Genomic DNA, 19,342 nt, shown 5'->3' with positions numbered 1-19,342 from the left:
TCAGAGACAGGAATGATGGACCACCACCCATCCTACCCGAGCACCTGCAGCAGAGCAGGAGAAAACTCAAGGCCTTCCTCTTCCTCCTCCTCCTTTCCCCCATGCACCTGCAGCTCCCACCACCCAGGCCCTGCAGCTGGGCAATTAGCAAGCTAACGAGGGCCGGCAAGTTTAACCCCACAGGGGTTGGTGTTTCCTTGCCACCGTGCTGAACCAGGGCAGAGCGTAGCTGGAGAAGCTGGGGCAAAATAGAGGAGATGGGGGCCAGGACCCTGCTTAAATCCCCTGCTTAAATTTGCTACAAACCTCCGGCCTGGAGCTTGCTGATGAAGCGCTCACAGGCTCGAGGCTGGGGAACGTAGGTCAGCACCGCTTGGGGGATTTGGGGAAGAGAGAGAAAATAAATCCGGATTCTTTTCTGCTATCCCTAACTAAAGCATCAGCCAGCCCGCGCCCTGCATCCGAGCCCTTTCCCGGCCACGGGGCAGTCGTCACGGCCAAACCGCGGATGCCACCCCAGCAGCCGCCGGTGACGGTCACCCTCCAACCCGGCTGGCCGGGAGCAGGGTGGCTGAGACGTGTCTCCCAGCACGGACCGTCGCCCCATCCCAGATGCAGGGTTTAGGGAGGGACAAAAGCAGCTTTTGCCCAGATAACCCCCCCCCCGGGGGATGTTTCTGCCCTCCCCTCACCCCATCTCAGCCCCCAGTCAGCAGCCGGGAGGGCAGGGTCCCACCGGGACCGTCCCCTCTCCTCTCCCGGCTTCCCCGAGAGCAGCGGTCCCCAGCGCCTGCTCCTGCTGCCATCCCGCGGCTGCGTCCCACAATTGCACACGTGCACAGGCGTACGGCTCCGGACAAGGCGGCGCGGGGCCCACGGCAGGAGCCGAGGGAGGCCCCCACCCCTGCAAACCAGGCGCCCATCTCACCTGGCACCCGTGTCCAGGCGGTGCCAGCGCCGCAACCCCGTGCAGCCCTTGCGCCGGGAATCAGCCCTGCTCCGACCCATCCCAGGTYGGAGCAGCCTCTGAGGAGGATAAATGGAAACGCAGGGAACAGCCCCGAGGATTTTCGTTTCATAGCAGGGCCYGGTCTGCGCCCCCATCTCCCCTCCTTAGCGCACGTTAAAGGACACGAGTGGGACAGGAAAGGTGCCAGCAGAGACCCCGGCATGGCCGGGCGGGCACTGGGCCTGTCCACTCCCTGGGCTCTCYGGGAACGCATCCGCAGAGTCCGGCAGACTCCTGGGCTCGCGGCAYGGCTCCTGTTGGGGCACTCAGGGACAGGGCTGGCAGAGACACGGATGCAGAGGGGAGCAAGCAGCCCTGCCGCGGCCCCGCCGTCCTCGCAGCAGCGCTGGCACCCGCCGCGTCAGCCCAGAGCCGGGGCCCCAGGACGGCTGCCCACCTCTCCAAAGCACAGGAAAAAAAACAGCGTTTATCAAAACTCAGTTTATTCCAAATGTTAAAAGATTACATTTTTTTTTGCCTCTCTTCCTCATTTAATCAACCAAAATACTTTACATTTTCTTTTTAAAAAATTCAACCTATTCTGAGCCATTGTACAATCCCCAGCCCCCCACCCCCCTCCCCTGCACACACACCACTTCCCCCCTATTGCTATAACTTAACTTATAAAATTTATCTTTGCAGACCCCCCCCCCTTCTCAGTCCAGGCACCTGGAAGGCAGCATGGAGAGAAGAGACGGGGCAAGCCGGACTCAGGGAGCGAGACCAGTCAGACCACGAACCGCAGGTGATGGGGAGGAGGGACAGTCTGGTTGTTTTGAGCGATTAAATGCATAGTTGGATTTTTTCTCTATCTTCTCAGCAAGGCCCTAATGGCAAATTAACCTTCTTCCTCAGCAAGCAGAGAGGAAAGGAAGGAAAGGAAATAAAAATAACAACTCCCCACCACAGATTGTATTCTGTTGGATTTCCAAAGGCGATGGGAGCAAGGAGCAAAGGTGACTGGAAGTGATTGTAAAAAGCAGGCAGAGCTGGAGGAGGTTGTTCCTGGAAGATGGGAGGTAGGAGTATTTGATCGAGCAACCTGCTCCCGGCCTCACCTCCTGCGGGATTTTGGCTCAGACCCCTAAGTAGCCAAGCGAGGGAGGCAGGAGCCCACCTCCTCGAGCAGCAACCGAGTCACGCTTGCAGCTCCAAAGCCGAGGATACCTCTGTGTGTAACACAGGCCAGGGAATGTCCAGCCACGTTCCCACCCCGGGAGACCAAGGCTCACCGCGGAGCAYGCTGGCCTGGGCGAGAGCTGCAAGTCAGCACCTCTCCGACACAGCAACGAGATCCCCGCGAGGGTGTTGTCGTGTGCAACAGAAACAAAAATAAGAGAGCTTCCCCCGTGTCCCCTCCACACAGGAATGTGTCTGCTGGACTCAGATTTCACCCCGAACAAGCCGAGAAGGGTTTGGTGAGCGGCAGCAGACAAAGCTAAAATAGGAGAGGCCAGAGGGGAACAGAGGTAAAAGATGTTCAAGTTAAAGGGTTGGGGGAAAACACCTGGAGACTGGAGGAGCACAGGGACCTCAGAAAGCCTCAGATGCCCAAACCCTTCTGTGTAGGAAGGGACAAGGCCCTCKGCTTCACTGGGCCAGGAATTATTAAAAAACAAAACAAAAAACAGGTGGAAAACCCACCTAATCACAGTCTAGGAAGGGACCAAACTGAACTGGGGGAGCTGAGAAAGCACCTGGTACCAAGGGAAGACAGACACACACTTCCAGAGAGGAAAAACGAGCATCCCTGAAGAGCCCTGCTCCAGCCACGCAGATACTGCCTGGGGACCTCAGAGGATGAAGGCCCAAGGCTCGGCTCCACAAGCATCCTGTCCTCCCCAGTACATTCTGCCAAAGGTCACAGGAGACCAGACCTGGGAAACGGTCGCCCAACCTCGCTCCCTGAGCGCCCTGGGGCCGAGGGCRGATGGTGGGTGTGTGCACGTGGGCCCCGCGTTCCTGCCGTGCTCGGCTGCGCGGAGCARCTTCATCAACTCTGCTCCTTGTCCTTGACCAGCAAGACAGTGTGTTGGCCTCCGCTGGACACGGCCAGGACCACGCGGTTTTCCAGCTGCTTGCCCATCATCTCCACGGGGCTCCAGATGTCATCCTCCTCCCCGGTGCCCAACTGGTAGTTGGTGCCCATGCCCCAGGCAAACGCTCGTCCTGCAACGGAGGCAACACAAATTCGGCTTGTAGGCGAACCCAGAACCAGGCGGGGAGGGGATCCAGCAGCCAAAGGAAAGGCAAGTGGATTGCAAACCTGGGCCGAAGGCAAGGGGCAAACCGCAGAGTGCTGGAGACACAGGCAGAGGGAGGCATCTCGGCAACGCCTGGCAATTCAAACTGCCTAGAGCCTCCCTCTAAGCCAGCGTTTTGCCGCCAAGGAGCTGGGCAAATCCATCAACACGCTGCCCGTGCTCGCAATACGGCAAACCCTCCTCCCTGCACCTGCGGGCTGCGCACGTTACACACAAGCAAACACTGCGCTGAGGCACAAAGAAGGCCCGCGACAGTGGAGTTCACAGTTCAGAGGAAGGACCGGCAAGCCAATGACCCCCTCCTGGGCGAACACCCTCTCACAAACCTGGCTATTGAGCAACCACAAAACACTTGAGCAGCTGCTGCCCAGTCCTCCCCTGCGCAGGGCACTCAGCGGTCCCGACCCAGGCAGCAGTGTCTGATGAAGCTGCTTGGGGCTGGCCGGCTCCAGGGGACTGGTTGGGCAGAGCCCCAGGTAACCACTGGATGGATGAGGGGTGCGAAGGATACAGAAAGCGGCGTTCCCGAGCCCACGGAGGCATGGAGGCCCCCAGCACTCACCGTCGCTGCTGACAGCGTAGCCGACCGACGCGCCGCACGCAACAGAAGAGACGCTGGGGAGCTCCGGGATGACCGTGGGTGTGCTCTTCTCTTCCGCCCCTTCCCCAAGACCTAACCGGCCATACTCGGCCCTGCCCAGGCTGTAGGCTTTACCTGGGGCACGACAGACACACACAGGAGAGGTGACTCAAGAGGGAGGGAGAAGCCCACAGTAGGCCATAGCAGGACCCTCCCTCCCCCAGATCTGACTCCTGGAGGAGTCAGGAACATCGCTGCTTCCCCATCACATCCATCAGCACACGCTCCACGAGCCAAAACACTCTAGATCCCAACCAGGACTCCCCCTCAGCTGCACAATGGGATGGAAGCTTCTAAGCTTCCCAGAATTGATAGGAAGAATGAAYGCCTGGACAGACTGTAGAGCCTGAGACCAGAGTTCAAAAGTAACTCTGGATTTCTGTCATCATCCTTGCTCTCTGCTGCAAATCCATGCCACCTTTTCAATCCCTGACTATGTTTTTGGAAAATCCAAATAGCCCCTCCACAACATGTCCACACAGACAATGCAACCACACTGCCTGGCACACCAGGGACTTGGAGGGCTTCAGCATTTCACCATGACCCCCAACACCTCCACAGCTGGAGCAAGAGCCAAGGGACACCCCTCCCCATGCACACAACTCCCAGCTGGTCCATCACGCCGGCACTCACCCTCTGAGTCCATGCACACCGTGTGGTGCTGCCCACCAGAGAACCCAACCCAGGACTTGGTGGAGTTCTTGAACGATGTCAGGTTCTGCGGAGAGAAGCAGGGCTCGGTGCCCTGGGTCCCTGCGGGACAGGGATGCACAAACCCAGGCAAATCAGGTACGTGGGCACGGACAGCCCAGGCCAGCCACGGGCACTGAGCTGCCCATCCAGGAGCTCACCCACATTAGGGACCAACCCAGCTCCCGGAAGTCCCAAAATTGAAGGTCATCAAACTTTTGCTCAAATTTACTGGCTGCAGGGGCTGGGATCTAAATCCAGAGCTTTGCAGGGTGACCTCCCACCCCAATTTCCAGCTCCAAGATGTCCTACAGTAGACACCTGGAGGAGGGTGCATGGTGGGTGCAAGGTGTTCTCGATCAGGGGAGCCCAGCAGGGTCCCCACTGCAGGCCAGAGCAGCCAGGGAATGGGAAGTCCACAGCCAGACCAAACAGGCAGGCGATCTGAGGGGACAGAAGAGAAGCTTACCGAGCTGGTGATAGTTGGAGAGGCCAAAACCATAGATGTGTCCCTCCTGCGTGACGGCGAAGGTGAAGTAAGCCCCGCAAAAAGCATCCTGGAAGCGCATTTTGCCTCTGTTGCCTCTGCCTTTGATGGGGACACGCTGGGGGACCAGCAGGCGCTCTGGGGGCAGCAGACAAGGGGTCAGATGCAAACTAATGATTTACGCCCTCTTCATCCCCCACTCAGATCCAGATCACTGAATTCGAGCAATTGATTTACAAATAGCCCTTGAGCACCAGGGGAAGAGACTGGGTAGTGAAGAATACGCAGTCTCCTCAGCCAAGCTAAGTGCTGGTGTCCAAGGACAGAGCCGCGCTCGCCACAGCATCAAATATCTCTGAGCAAAGTGACTCACGTAGGCCCTTCCTTCCTCCTCGGTTGGCAAAGAGCTCCGGCACTCTCCCCAGCTGGCCCTGCTCGCCACAGCCACACGTGAACAGGTCACCGTCCACCGTCAGCATCACTAAGTGGTCATTCCCTGGGAGGAAACGTGAGGAAAGTGAAGCAGCAGCCACATGCTCAGATTCCCTGGGAAGCCAGCAAGACCCAGGGTCTGAGATCTCGTGTTTAAACCCCAGCTATCCAAGCCTTTCAGAACTCAGTGGGGTTTGTTGCACCGGATACCTGGATGCCAGCTTCTGGAATGGTTTAAAATACCAAAGTCTCTCTCTACCTGATCCCAGTCCCTGGTCTGAAATTCCAAGGAAGTTTTGCTGGGAACATTTAGAGGCATGGGTCACCCCCAGCCTCACCTGGGCCTTGGACATGTTGGAAGCTCCTCAGCTTCCCCACCTCTAGAAGAGGCGAGGACTTTGACCCCATGGGGTCACACAGGCTTGGTTTGGTCACTCTTGCAAAGCGTTTTACATCAGATTGGGTCAAACGTTAACGATACCACTGGGGCTAGAAGAGACACAAGGTCTGTTCACTCAGGAACCAGAAGGGAGCAAGCACATCTTTGTAGCTGGCTGAGAGCAGCAAAGAGGGGAAAAAAAGGACATGGTTCATTCTGGACCTTCCCCCACCCCAGAGGCTGGAACAGCCTCGTTCAGCAGSCTGACCTACACACACGCACCCTGATCTTGCTCACCTGAGACAATTTTAACAACTGGTGCATCGAGCTGAAGCAACACGGGAACTGAGCTCTTCTTCATRGGCTCCAGCAATCCAATCACCCCGTTGTTATCCTGGATGGAGAGACGGACGTGGGGAGATAGTCACCGAAATCAGGCCAGCAATCACCAGCAGAGCCTCCCAAGTCCAAGCAATCAACATACCCGGAAAGAGCCCCAGACAAAAACCCTGCCGTCATCCGTCAGCGCAGCTGTATGACTGTCCCCTGCAGAGACTTGCACCACCTTTTCCTGCAGGTCCACCTCCCCTGGCTTCATCTCTGATCCTTCTGCGGAGGTGTCACGCCCGAGGGCGCCTTCGTCATTGCAGCCGAAGGTGTAGATCTGCAGATGAGAGTGTCCCAGTGAGGAAGAGACCCAGAAGAACCACAAGATGAGCATGAAGCCAGTGGACAGAGACCCACCAGGCTGAATTCTCCCACTGCCCCCCAAAATTTTGTGGTCCAGCACACAGAGACTACGCTCATCTCACGAGCTGGAGTGAGGAAGACTTGCAAGCTGCCGTCTAGTAGTACCAGCACGCTGGTGGCAGTGACACACTGGGGCAGAGCACAGGTCTGATGGGCACCATGCCACCTGCAGGTTGTGCAGCAGGGATAGCTGCTTCGTGGGGCTCTGTTCATCCCAGCAGAGAGAGGGGTGAAAGACTTCCCCGCTTGGGTCCCTGCGTGCTGCCCCTTCCCCAAACCACAGTGCTGTACTCACTTTGCCCGTCTCGCTGAGGCACACCGTGTGCATCCCTCCCGCTTCCGCCTGGACGATCATCTCCGAGAGCTGCACCAAGGCTGGCTTTTTCCTCTCCATCACATCCTCCCCCAGGCCCAGCTGCCCGACATCCCCCTGCCCCAGCGTAAGCACCAGGCCAGGCTCTGTCCGGTGTGAACGGTGGCAAACTGCATCACAGGAAAGAAAGGAAATAGGTACAGTACTGGACAGGAAGAGGAAATAACCCTTCTACCACAGCTGGTCCCCAAAAGCTCTAGGAATGCTGAGGCTTGCTCAAATGCTGCAGGTCCTTAGACAGTGTCCTTAGCAGGACACTGAAATCTAGCTTGAGATCACGGGGAAGGCGTTATACTAAACAGCCGGTGTTTGCAACACACCTAACCCAAACCGACAGCAAGCGCCAAGTTCTAAGGAAAGAACAGAGCTACCCCGAGAATAGGGGGATCCCCCAGAAGCGATATGCTTCCAATGCACTCAGCATCCAGCAAAACCAGTGCGCAGACCTAGCACAGACAGGCAAAGCCTGGGCTAAAGAGAGCAGCCTGGTCTCTGGTGGGGTTTATTGCAGGGGTGTCAGTCACGATTTAGAAATGGCTCTGCCTGTAGAAGCTAAGGACCAGGCTGGCAAGGCCTGAAATTAAAGCAAGCCCTGAGAGCAGAGGAGGCATAAAAGGACAGCAACAGACCCACTCGTCTGGACTGGACCGATGAACGATCTCAACCAGGCTCCTGTCTTTAAGAGCTTCAGGTATTTCAGCAGACAGTATAAAAAGAAAACAGGAGGAACTCAGCTCCCAGGGAGTTTTCTTACCTTTAAACTTCTTCCTTTCAGGAAACCCTTCTTCTGGTGTAGGGCTTTTCTTTCCAGTGCGTTTTCCTGGCATATTGCTTTAGATCTAAACAAAGACACTCTGTTAAGCTACCATCTAACCAGCAGTTTGGTGGAAAGTTGCAATGCAGCTGTCCGTTATTTTTCCCTCCCCCTAAAAAGACACACTGAGATTTCTCCTCTCCACTTTCAGATCACTGCAGCCTGGATCTTCCAGTAGGCTGATGAAAGTGAATCAGGATTTGGGCACCAAACTCTACCCCCACTTTGAAAAATGCAGATTTTTTTCCCCCCACGTTATATCCACTGCCTCTGCTCTCAAACAGAAGGGAACCATCTTCCTCCTTCCCATCAAGGAACTTACTGACAGTCTCAGGAAGGAAGCAGAACAAGGCAAGCGACTGCTCCGAGCACCAGCCCTCTGCYTTCTCTACCAAAACACCTGGGAGTTTATGCCCTTGTTTTCAAAGGCCCAACTATTCCACATCCCATGCAGAAATGCTTCTGCTTGGACTCTCACTACGGAGGAACTGGGAGAACAGAGGCAGTTTTCCGTCTAAGAGCACCCCCCAGCCCCTTCCAACAAGGAAGCGTTCTCGAAAATCCAGATCTTGGAAGTACCTTCAGAAAGGTCTCGGTGCTTAAACAGAGAAGCCAGTGTGCGAGAGCCTCCCCCCGCTTTCCAAAACTACTTGGGGGGGGGGGGAAGGAGGTGGCCGTCCGATTTTGCAAGAAGGACAGCAAAAGGAAGCTCCCGCGTTTCAAGACAACATTAAAGCGACCTAAGGGACGTTACAACGCGTAAGGCCAAAGTTCCACTTCCCTTCGGAGGAATCCGCAGGCTTTGCCCGCGCTGATTCCCGCCCCCCCCCGGTTACTCCGCGCTGGGCGCCGCAACGCCGCTGCCCCGGCGCCCCACGTGGGGCCGCGCAGGCCCGGGCTCCGCTCCGCTCCCCTCGGCCGCCGGCGGGGCCAGGCGCAGCAACCCGCATGCGCGGCGGGGAGGCGCCTTCCCTCCGCCGGCGCCGCACCGCCCCCGCCCGCGCAGCAGCAGCGGGGCCCGGGCCCGGCCTCTCCTTTTCCCGGCCATCGAGGGCAGCCGGAGCCCCCAGCGGGTCCCCCCCCGGCGAGGCCGGCAGCCCGTCCGCGGCCAGCGCGCTTGCCCGAGCTCAGCCGCAGGAGGCGGCAAAAAAACCCCTCCTCCTCCTCCTCGGAACAGCAGCCAAGTTGTTATTCTGATTAAACTTTGCCTGTTCGCTATGGGGGGKAAAAATAATCACAACCTGAGCTCGCACTGTTGGAATGGAACTGCTGTTCCCATTACAACGCCCTGAGGTGAGGCAAGGCAACAGGGGAAACCCCCAAACCTGCAGCGGCTCCTACAGCACCGCCCGAGCAAGAACTCACGCTGCGGTCCTTGAGCCTTTCGTACACGTTGCACTTCCACAAGGACTCATGATCTGCTGTTTATCTACCAGGTTAATACTGTTGCTCTCCCGGGTTAATAAATGCCTCGATTACAGTGTAAGCAAGTTACTTTGATGTCAAGTGCTGTAATCGCAAATTCAAAGCGTGAGGACAGGATATCCAACCCCACAGCTGGGGCCTGCACGAGCACAGACTGCGGATTACAATCCAATAGGTGAAAACCACTTGCAGGAATAGGATTTAAACCAGTTTGTGGCAGGATGCAATAGGAGAACAAGCACTTGCCAGCTCAGAGGAAAGCACGTCTAAGTCTATTTAAATTTGCCCTTTCCCCCATGAAACATTTAGAACATGTTAGATCTGCAACCTGTTAGATCTGTTAGAACATTTAGATCTGCAACCACTTCGGCACAGTTCAGAGCCAGGCACAACCTCAAGTCTTGCCAGGATCAGCTCAAGTCCCAGAGAGAGGGCAGATAGCCCCATCACCTGCACACACCTTCAGTATTCACGAGCCATCAAGTTTCCAAGGTACCTTTACAGATTCGACCTCTGCTGCAGACTTTCAAACCCACCAAAGAGGAAACCTTGGAGACAACTGCCCCTCCAAGCCTCCCCCACAGGCATTCTCCAGCCTCACCAACCAGTTCAGCAAGATGCTTTGGCTTTTTCGGAGCAAGAAGAAAGAGCATTCTCCAAACCCAGGGTAAAGACAAGTCCAAGAGCCCATGAGCAACCAAGTGGCACCTCCAGGCCAAATCCAGGCAGACTTCACAGGGCAGYCGTGTTCACAGAAGAGGGCCCCGCCAAAGTGCTCTGCAGAGCTGGACTTGCAGCTCATGATCACGTGCTCTTACCCAGAAGTTCCTGGAACGTGTTTGTTCCCTTCAGGTCTCCTCCCACACAGCAACCTGTATTTTTTCCAGGACATTATCCTGACAAACTTGTAAACAGGAAAAACACCCCTCTGCCTTTGTTTTGCCCATTCCACCGTTTCAGACTCTTACACTGTAGAAACCTGTTTCATTTATCCTTATGTTCAACATCCGGGGTAGATATATGCCTGCCAGGTTGTTCATCTAATGCTCCACTGACCAAGTAGGAAACATTGCAGCTATAAAGTAAAGCTACTTACATTTAAGGTAAAGTTCCAAAGATGTTCATAGGCTCAAGAGGAATAAAAACTGCCTTTAAAGTATTGCACTGAACAGAAGGGGGAAAATATTCCCCAAGTATGAACGATATTTGGATCTTAAAACAAAAGGCAATCAATGCCCTCCTCCCCCCACCAAACCCTACATGCCAGGAAACTCTGGTGGTTGTAAAGGATACAAAATACCATGTATTTATTGGTTATCTCACTAGTATATTTAGTGTTAATCATGCTGCTGCTATGACCTTCCTAGCTCAAGATCAGGCATCACTGGAAATGAGGGCAGACYCTAAAGACCTTCCAAAGAAGGACAACCCAACTACATAAAGCTATGAAACCCTAGAAGTTTAGTCATGTGGTCCTGAGCTTCAGGGGATGAACAAATGGTCAACAGTCATGCCAGAGAAAACAGCCACACAACACCATTTCAAAGCAATTTCTTTATTTGTCAGGCACAGCATCACAAGCCTCCAGAACATTCACAGAAATAATTCAGAACTTCCTGAACAGACATTAACACAAGCTATATATGACTTTCACTCCATACTCCCACTCTTTTGCCTTCTTCCCCAGCACCAAGCAATCCCTATCACCTACAACCAGAAAGATTCCCAAAGGCTTGCTTCGCTTCTCCCACTCCATTTCAGGTTAAGGACCACAGATGCGTTACTCAAACATTTAACAATGTTCTCCTAGAGCACATGCTATTAGAAGGCCACCAAATACAGGCATCTTCTGCTTCCAGCCCACTCCAATGTCTGCAGCCTAATTTTGATTCAACACCTTGCACAAATTGAACCTRAACTACTATCTCTACCTTTTTTCTGGTCGGTGCTGGTGCTCTGGGCATACTTACCATCCCACTAGGCAGGCAGGTTATTTTCTGCTGTTAGCATCTCACCACAATCAGTCACCAGTGTCTGTAATGTTTAAAAAAGAACAAAAACAAAAAAAAGTCTTATTACTTGGCAAGTCACAYGGGATTTTTGCTGCTTATAATCTGCCAGGAAGCACTCTTGTTCTTCCCCTTCCATAAGCAACACACAGGGCACTACAATACTAGCATATWTTTTTTTCAAGGAATCTCTGTCTACTCTTAATAATCAATATTGCTTGTCCATTAAATACATCATTATCAGATATAAGTATCAGGTATAAGTATAGGGCTGGGAACACGTGACCATCCTAAGTAAATGCAGCACGTGGCTTCCTTCAATATAACCCCAATGTTCCAGCACCCAGATTAATGATAGAGATTGTTCTTCACAGATGATGTGGAAGTCTGTTCTGGAACTGCTTAACATGAAAGCATGGGTGATTGCACGTGGTTCTTTCTTGTTCACCTTCTGCTAAAAAGTTGCCCCAGTATCAAATGCCTTCAGTATCAACCTGATGAAAAGCACCATGGTCTTTCAGGGAGCAGGTGGTTCATTTTGTTCCTTTAGGGGTTCTGACCTGCCCTGGAACACACGAGGCCTCAAGCTCACTAAACCCATAAATACCATTCAACCACGCTTAATAAAGGAATTTTTTTTTCCACTTTTACTCTTAGAAGATTCAGGAATTAGTTTCTCTCTTCCCCCAATCCATGTAAAGTCYTGCAGCATCTCAGGAGCAGGGAAACCTCTAAGCTAAGCTTTTACTCTTAAACAATGCCTACAAAGTCTGTATTGATAGTCAATTACTTCAAGCTGTTAATCCAATTCAGTTTGCCTAAGCCAGTTAAAAGGAAATAGCTCAAGCTTATTTAAAAAAGAAAATACTGAGAGATGCATAACTACAAACACGGAACAGTATTACATTATTAGTGCAATATTACTCACCTCGCAAACCAGTACCCCACTCACTTCAAACTTCTCAAGCTTAGAACTGAAATAAAGAAAAATTATTTTAAGTAATCGCTCACAGATTAGATCCCTTTCTCCCTTTTCCCCAAAGCATACACGCCGGTGGCCCAACCCCAGCGAAAAGCTACCCCGAGTAACAGCACTTGTTTCCTGCATGGTTTATCTCCTCCGTCACAGTCCGAGGACTCGGAGAAGCAGTAGGAATATGCAGGCTGCAGACCCGAGGCCCGGCTTGTTCTCCAACGTTGTGGAAAGGGACTGTACGTCACGGGCCCGAAGGCCTACGCTCCCCTGCGCCACACGGACAGAGCCGAGAGAGAGCTACTTCTCCGGATATCCACGTTGGGTTTCAGCTTCAGAGCGTCGCAACCGCCTTCACCCCCGCCGCCCCCCAGCTCCTCGCGGCCCCACGCGAGGCGCGGCGCAGGGACCCCCCACAGGCCACAGCAGACGTCAGCCTGGGGAAGGCAGGGAGAGGCAGTGGGGAGCGGGCCCCAGCCCGCCCCAAGGGCCCCATCACCGCAGCAGCAGCCCTCCCCGCCCTCCAGAGAGGGCGGCCGCCACGGAGGCCCGCGGGCGCCGCCGCCACCGGAGCCAACTCACCTCCGCACTCCCCCGCTCGTCGCCAGGAAAGAGARCGGAGGATTCCACGCCGCGAAATTTATAGGGCGGGTGGGACGGGGCTAGCGCGCTGCGCATGCGCCGAACGCAACGGCGGGCCGAGACGGCGCAGCTGCGCCTTTCGATTGGACAGGGAGCCCAGCGCGTGCGCAGGGGGAGGGCGCCGGGGAGCGGCGGGCGGCGCGTGCGCAGTGGGAGGGCGCCGGGGAGGGGGAGCGGCGGGCGGCGCGTGCGCAGTGGGAGGGCGCCGGGAAGGGGGAGCGGCGGGTGGCGCGTGCGCAGTGGGAGGGCGCCGGGAAGGGGGAGCGGCGGGTGGCGCCGCCTTGAGTGGGTGGCGGGGAAGGGAAGCCGCAGTAAAACGCCTGATTTTTGTATTTCCCAATAAAGCCGCCGCCACTGCATCATCAGAGTCCCCGGAGAAGTGGAGGCCTTTGAGCCTCCCCCCCATGCCCTCCCCTTTCCAATTCCCCCCTCTCAGAAAGTCTGTTTGAAACAACTCTCCACACCCTCACAAAAACACAGCCATAAAAATCACTTTAAAAAAAAATCCTAAAATACTTTTATTCAATAATTAAAATCTGTTGATGAGGAGACAGATATACAATGCAATGATTTAGTCTACAGCCATATTGTACAGGGGGAAGCCGTGAGGGGGAAGGTGCCCTCGGCCTTCTCCTCCGCAGCCCGGCATGGCGGCAGGGGACAGGGCCGCGCAGGCCGCCCCCAGCTCAGCCTCCCCTCAGGGCCGCAGCGAGCAACGATGAGGGCGCAGGGGAAGGGCAAGGGGATGCCGGACCCCAGCCCGGCAGGGCTTGGCACAGCGTGAGAGCCAGCGCAGCGCCGAGGGCCGGCCCGTRGCAGCCCCTCATGGCATGGCATGGTCGAGCACGGAGCAGGACCGGTTTGTGAACAAGGCGAGTCCCCTCGCCCCGTATCGCAGTCCTGCGATACCACCTTCCCTCTTCCCCTTCCTTCCTTCATGGTGCATGGCATCTCACCCTCGGGGCTGGGTTTGTGCATGATACAGCAGTGGCCGATACCAGAATTAAAAACCCAAACATTCAGGAAGAACCGATAAGTAATCATTCTCAGTAGAGAGAGATTATCTGTTTAAGGTCACTTTTTAAACCTCTTCTCCCCCCACCCTGCCTTCCACCCACACAGTGAAATTATCAAGTTTCCAGTAGGTTTTGCTGTGGAAAAAAAAAAAAAAGGCAAGTTTCACCCTGATCTGTGAGTGTAAAAAAAACATTACAGAGGAAGCCACATTAAAAAGAATTGACTACTATCACAGCTTCCCCAAATTAAAAAGTTTTTAAAAGGCAACAGTCATTTCCTGGTTCTGTAATTTGTTAAACAAGCCTAAATATCTCAAGACAAGATCTGTTAACATCAGAGCAAGTGAGAGAGTGGGGAGGGAATGTTTTAAACATTTAAAGGGTTTTTTTGTTTTGTATTTGTTTTTGTTTTTTTAAACAAAAGATGCAGCATATGTTAATATCTATACAATTCCCTTCCAGGACAACAAACCATTGGTCAGTAGTGATTCCGGACATTAAGTACATTACAGAGACGCAAGCAAAACCAAAAAAAAGTCACATGTCAGTTGTCTGCCAGGTCAGCATCTGTGCAGGGTTTCTGTACACAGCTAATATACACACGTGCTTCCTGGCACATCCGCTTCTCCATTCCTCAGCTCTCCAGTGCCAGAGCTGCCAGGTTTTTTTTCCTCCCCTTGGTAAACAGGAGGAAAATTAACAAGTTTCCAATCATAAGGAGTATGTACAGCTGAGAACTGGGCCTGGCACAGTTGAGAAAGGGAGCTGGGGAAGGAACTGTTCATTCACATGTGTGTGGTCTCCTGGCAGGGATGCTGGGCACCAGGAGAGGCGTATTGCTGAGCCGTGCGAGGTATAGTGTTCAGTTCCAGCCTGATGGCACTCGAGACGTGTTTGTTCCAGTGAAATGCTACATTCAGACAGGATTTCCCCTTCCCCAGCTGAGAGCCCTTTTCTAGGTATGTTTTGAAGGCAAATCTTGGAAGAGTCGAGGTTCACCCTCACTGAATTGCCAGGAGATGGGCACTGAGAATTTCAGTCCTCTTGGATCTCTTGCTCCCTCTTGGAAGATTATGGTCGATGGTACCTAAAAGCCCAGTGAAAAAGCCAAGTGTCATCCTTGGAACTTGGGGTAAATGGTTACTAAAGCATTACAGATGGAATTCAGTTTACTCTTTGGCCATCTGAACTCTCAGCCCTAAGTTGTTAACATAACAGGATTTCACCCCAACCTAGAAAGCTTTTCTGGTCTGCAAACACACTCAACCAACATAGGGCAACTCTCAGGGAAAAAAGAATAATTTGGGCCATGATCCACTAGTTACTAGTGCAAACTACCAAGGTGTTTTGTGACAGACACCTGCCATATGCCACAGTAGACCTCAGAGCATCTTACAAAGAGCAGTCTAACACTAACCCCATTTTCCAGGTGGCAAAGCTCAGAGGGGAAGCAAAAGGCCTAAGGCTGTGGATTCTGCTGCACATCTCTAGTCCCAGAACAGCACACTCCAACTACAAGGTCTCACTGGTTTCACATACACCTCAAACCAGCCACTGGTTGCTTCTGAGATTACTGTATCAGCCCCAGTTCAGGGAAGAACCATCACCCACTTCACATCAGGTACTCTTCCAGTCACCCAGGAACACCCCAAGGTGGAAAGGGACATGAAATCTGCAACTATTGTGCTGGTCATTTTTCTAAGGTTTTAAGCCTGGCCTCTCAGCACTACCCCAGCAGCACAGCTCTCCCAACAAGACCAGCAGGAACTCTGAGCCCGTGTACAGTGAGCGAGTAATGTATTCTCACTCACCGTGTGAACTGCTTGCTGTCCTCGTGGACTTCCATTTCACAGCTCTTAAACTCATTCAGTTCCTTCCGGATGGCAGCCTGCACAAAGGAGAGATCTTTTTATCTCCCACTAAGGCATATCATCCTCCCTCTTCTCCCCCCATCTCAAGTGAGCTCACATGGGGCAAGAAGGTGCTGTACTTCCACACCTGCTCAGGGCTCATCCACACCACCTTTAAGCAGTCAAGTGAAGGGTGAGGGCAGTTTTGATAGGCAAGGCCAAGTCCCCCAGATCTTTTCAGCAGATGAAGGAGCTCACAGATTGCAGTAGCCTCCCCAGCTTCCTCAGCCAGCCCATGCTAGGCTGAGTTTAATCTGCCTCACCTCCTCTACACTGAGGGCTGGGCAGGTGGCTGGGGTGTGATAAGAACAGGGGATCTTCCCTGCCACCTTCTTGCCTGGGCCTGCCTCAGCCTGTGAGAAACTGCACTCCTCTGACCAATGCCCCATGCCTTGCATTCTTGTGCCATTTGGGAGCCAGGACAGAGGCCACGCTTGAGTGCAGACAAGGCCCGTTCGGGCTCCATGTTGCTTTGGAGGGAGCAGGAAGCAGGGCTTGGTACAGTGCATGTGGGTGATGGGATACTGCTGGTGCTTAGTGGGGTGGCACAGCAAAGGGAAAGACRCAGAGGTGAAGCAAGAGGAACAGAGCAAGTCTCTTCTGCTCATATCCTTTTTTGCATGGAAGACCCCGATCTAGCTCTCCACCCCCAGACCTGGGGACAGGACGCTTCTTGTTACCTTGTCAGCTGGTGTTAGCTTTGTCCATGGCTTATCCGCTCGCCGGTCATAGTCTTGAGCATCTGTTACTTCCACATATTCATTAAATCTCAGGATCTTCCTGGCCTGCAGCTCTGCCACTGTAGGCCTTTGGCTAAGCTGAACACAAGTGAGGACACAAGTTAGTTTGCACCTTGCCCATGATATGGCTCAGGACTAAGCATCCCAAGCAAAACAAAGCCCAATTCCCTCACTGGTCCTGAACCACAGATACCGCTAGGTCCTGCTCATGAAGCAGCCTGCAAGGGAGTAAGCAAATCRTCTTACCATCTACCTCTTACAAATCCTCTTACAGTCCTCATTTGGATCACGAGGCTGGGCTAGGGCAGAACCACGGCCACATTCCAGAGGAGGCGGATGCCGCCGAAGGGTCTGGATAGAGCCACTGCAAGGGCGAGCCCTGCCTAACACCCCTGAGCCAAGCCAGCCCATTTTCTGCTTCAACAGTGGCAACACCCACACTTCATATCCACAGGCCCTTGGGAAATTTCCCCCAGCAATGAGTAACACAGCTCAAACTCAGAAGGCCAAAATTAACTTATCTCAGCTGACTACATCTGAGATAAGTGGGATCAACATATTAGAAAACAGGGTGGTATCTCAGTTTCAAGCCACATTGCAAAGATGCTTGGTATAGATTTAAAGTCAGACTTCTAAAGCCATGATTAAACATCCAACAAGAAGTAAAACTTGGACACAATAGCTAAAAACATCTGTTGCTCTGCTCAGCTTCTCCCAAGCTGCTGTTATTTTGGAAATGGATTTTGGTGAGCCTGGGGTGGAAGTCGTGGCCACTTTAATACTCTGTTGCTACATTATTACAGCCAGGCCAGCGCCAACAAACTTTTCTAGTGGCAGGTGACAAATTTAGTTCTCATGTAGCTTGTTGTGCTTGATGCCAGCTCAGATCTGTCAGTGCCAAAGAGGGCTGCAGTGCCAATAGCTCACCGTTGCTGACAGACCAAATTCCAAAGTCACTGCAGTCGGAGGGCACTAGGGACAATTACGCAATAGCCCCGTGACTTCACCCACAGCAAGGAACCTACAGTGTGCTCATAGCCGCCATCGTCCCCAACAGCTCTGCCAGATGGCAATCACAGCACGAAAGCCAGCAGTACCTTTCTGGTGAGTCTGCGTTTGATCTCTCGCTTCTCAGCTTGACGGTCAGCTTCATTTTTCGCTGCCAAGGGAAAAATAATTTTTTCCTTTAAGCATCACAGATTTTGAGAAGTGCTTTCCAGATTTGACTAGAGAAAAATAACGGTTGCATCAAACTATCTACAGATCTGAAAGTTCACTTTGGTAGGTCTGCACTTATTTACAGGCAAAGAACACACTTACTTGATACCCTTACTCACTGAACACCCCACTGAATGACAGTGGTAATAGGGGCCTTAACACAGCATGAATGAGTCATTCTCTCCAGGCCTAGGGATGTTAAAGATTAATGGTCATATTGTCAAAATATATCCAAGYCGCTTTGCAAATTGAGTACAGGCTTTTAAAAATGCTCCTCACCAAAGCCCTTACAGTAGTAGTTTAAAGAGAATAGCAGCACAGATAAATATTTTAAATGGAAACTTCCTGAACTGTCATTTCCCTTTCGTCAAGTTATTTAAATCTTTTGCAGGGCAAGGTATGGCCAAGAGAAACACTGTTCACTGAACAATGAACTGCTCCTTTCTGGATGATACAGTACAATGCTGTAATGTCTGGACCACAGATAAAAGTCCAGTCCAAACAAAAATATCTTTAACAGTCCTTGCTGTAYAACTTCAGAGCAGGGTCTTAACCAGGCTCTAGTGTTCACATACTTTCCCCTGAAGTGTCAGACAGGGACAGGTAGTACTTCTATATGATGCTTTGGACTATATTTCTTGGTACTCTTTCTCTACCTGAGAACTCAGAAGCAAAGCCAGCCCCTGCTACAGTCTGATCTTATCCACAGCCAGTTTCCGATGGCAACAAAGCGCTAGGAAATTCAGTGGAACTGCTTTACTACAATGATATAAGCAAAGCACAAACCACCATCACTGCTCTTTTGAGCACCTGGGGTAAAATATTAAACTGGAAACAAGGCATCAGCTATTTTGTTTTAATACTTAGGACCAATAAAAAAAAGCATTACTCACGTTGAAGTATGTTCCTCTGCTCCAGTTCTTCTGCTGTCGGTCTTTGACTCAGTCGCCTAAAGAGGAGCAGGACAAGCGTGTTATGTTTGAGCCGGTAGGTAGGGGATGGGTAGGGGATAGGTAGGGGGATGAAGAACAACTGCCTGGTTTGAGTGCACTGGAGAACTGTCTCCACACTCCTCATTCACCAGTCAAGATTACTGCTGYTCTGTTTTGGACTCTCCTCCACTCAAACAGCCATTCACCCACAGGCAAGGTCAGCCTTGCCATGGTCTCTCAACAGCTTAGGGGCAACTTCTGAGGGAACTCGAGCAGACAGCAGAGCCCAGGCTTTCCACCACCCCAGMTTAATCCACCACCTAATGCACTGGGACTCAGGCTGCATCTCTCCACATCTGTATTTACAGCAATAATGTACCTGCAAGTCCTTTGAGATTTTTCTCTCCCAGTCCATTTAAGGTCTGGGAACAGAGGCCTGCCATGGGATATTGCTCAACTTCAGGAAAAAACTTCCAGCCTTTATAACCAAGGGGGAAAAGCAACACTGAGCCTTTGTTTCCCACAGCCCTGATCTAGCAGCATGGCCCAGCCACTTGTCATGCTCCAGCATAGGCTGCTCAGATGAGGCAACAGCTTTGTCCAATCCACCCTCAGATTGTGCCAGTGGCTCAAACAAAA

At 52.7% G+C, this 19,342-nt stretch overlaps 2 protein-coding genes and 1 non-coding gene across 8 annotated transcripts in view; all 3 read right to left on the bottom strand.

Moving 5' to 3' along the window:
* Positions 1 to 1,431: 1,431 nt before the first annotated feature.
* RCC1 (regulator of chromosome condensation 1) lies at positions 1,432 to 12,897 on the bottom strand. Of its 3 annotated transcripts, none has more exons than XM_026076345.1 (12): positions 12,828 to 12,897; positions 12,201 to 12,246; positions 11,234 to 11,297; positions 7,779 to 7,863; positions 6,947 to 7,134; positions 6,386 to 6,565; positions 6,199 to 6,295; positions 5,464 to 5,586; positions 5,073 to 5,228; positions 4,547 to 4,666; positions 3,836 to 3,988; positions 1,432 to 3,178 (listed from the first exon to the last, which is right to left on the bottom strand). In XM_026076345.1, the coding sequence occupies exons 4-12, from the start codon at positions 7,849 to 7,851 to the stop codon at positions 3,003 to 3,005; spliced, it is 1,266 nt and encodes a 421-aa protein (XP_025932130.1). In that variant the 5' UTR covers positions 7,852 to 7,863; positions 11,234 to 11,297; positions 12,201 to 12,246; positions 12,828 to 12,897; the 3' UTR covers positions 1,432 to 3,002. The 3 variants fall into 3 exon arrangements, with proteins under 3 accessions (XP_025932130.1, XP_025932132.1, XP_025932131.1); XM_026076347.1 differs by lacking the exon at positions 12,828 to 12,897 and adding an exon at positions 12,353 to 12,601; XM_026076346.1 differs by lacking the exons at positions 11,234 to 11,297; positions 12,201 to 12,246; positions 12,828 to 12,897 and adding an exon at positions 9,869 to 10,048.
* Positions 12,366 to 12,570, bottom strand: LOC112971213. The gene has a single exon (XR_003255265.1). It is a non-coding gene; the product is annotated as a small nucleolar RNA SNORA73 family (small nucleolar RNA).
* Positions 12,898 to 13,380: 483 nt separating the features above from the next.
* The window catches only part of PHACTR4 (phosphatase and actin regulator 4), a 64,254-nt gene continuing 58,292 nt past the window's right edge, over positions 13,381 to 19,342 (bottom strand). For all 4 annotated transcript variants that reach the window (XM_026076378.1, XM_026076377.1, XM_026076380.1 and 1 more), the window contains 5 exons: positions 18,665 to 18,720; positions 17,651 to 17,712; positions 16,494 to 16,631; positions 15,715 to 15,791; positions 13,381 to 14,990 (listed from right to left, as the gene is read on the bottom strand). In XM_026076378.1, coding sequence (XP_025932163.1) covers positions 14,975 to 14,990; positions 15,715 to 15,791; positions 16,494 to 16,631; positions 17,651 to 17,712; positions 18,665 to 18,720 — 349 coding nt within the window. In that variant the 3' untranslated portion in view covers positions 13,381 to 14,974. The remainder of the gene's footprint in view (positions 14,991 to 15,714; positions 15,792 to 16,493; positions 16,632 to 17,650; positions 17,713 to 18,664; positions 18,721 to 19,342) is intronic.

This window comes from Apteryx rowi, unplaced genomic scaffold (assembly GCF_003343035.1).
Source record: "Apteryx rowi isolate R43461 unplaced genomic scaffold, aptRow1 scaffold_43, whole genome shotgun sequence".
NCBI classification, from domain to species: Eukaryota; Metazoa; Chordata; class Aves; order Apterygiformes; family Apterygidae; genus Apteryx; species Apteryx rowi.
This window is presented reverse-complemented; position numbering and strand designations above follow the sequence as displayed.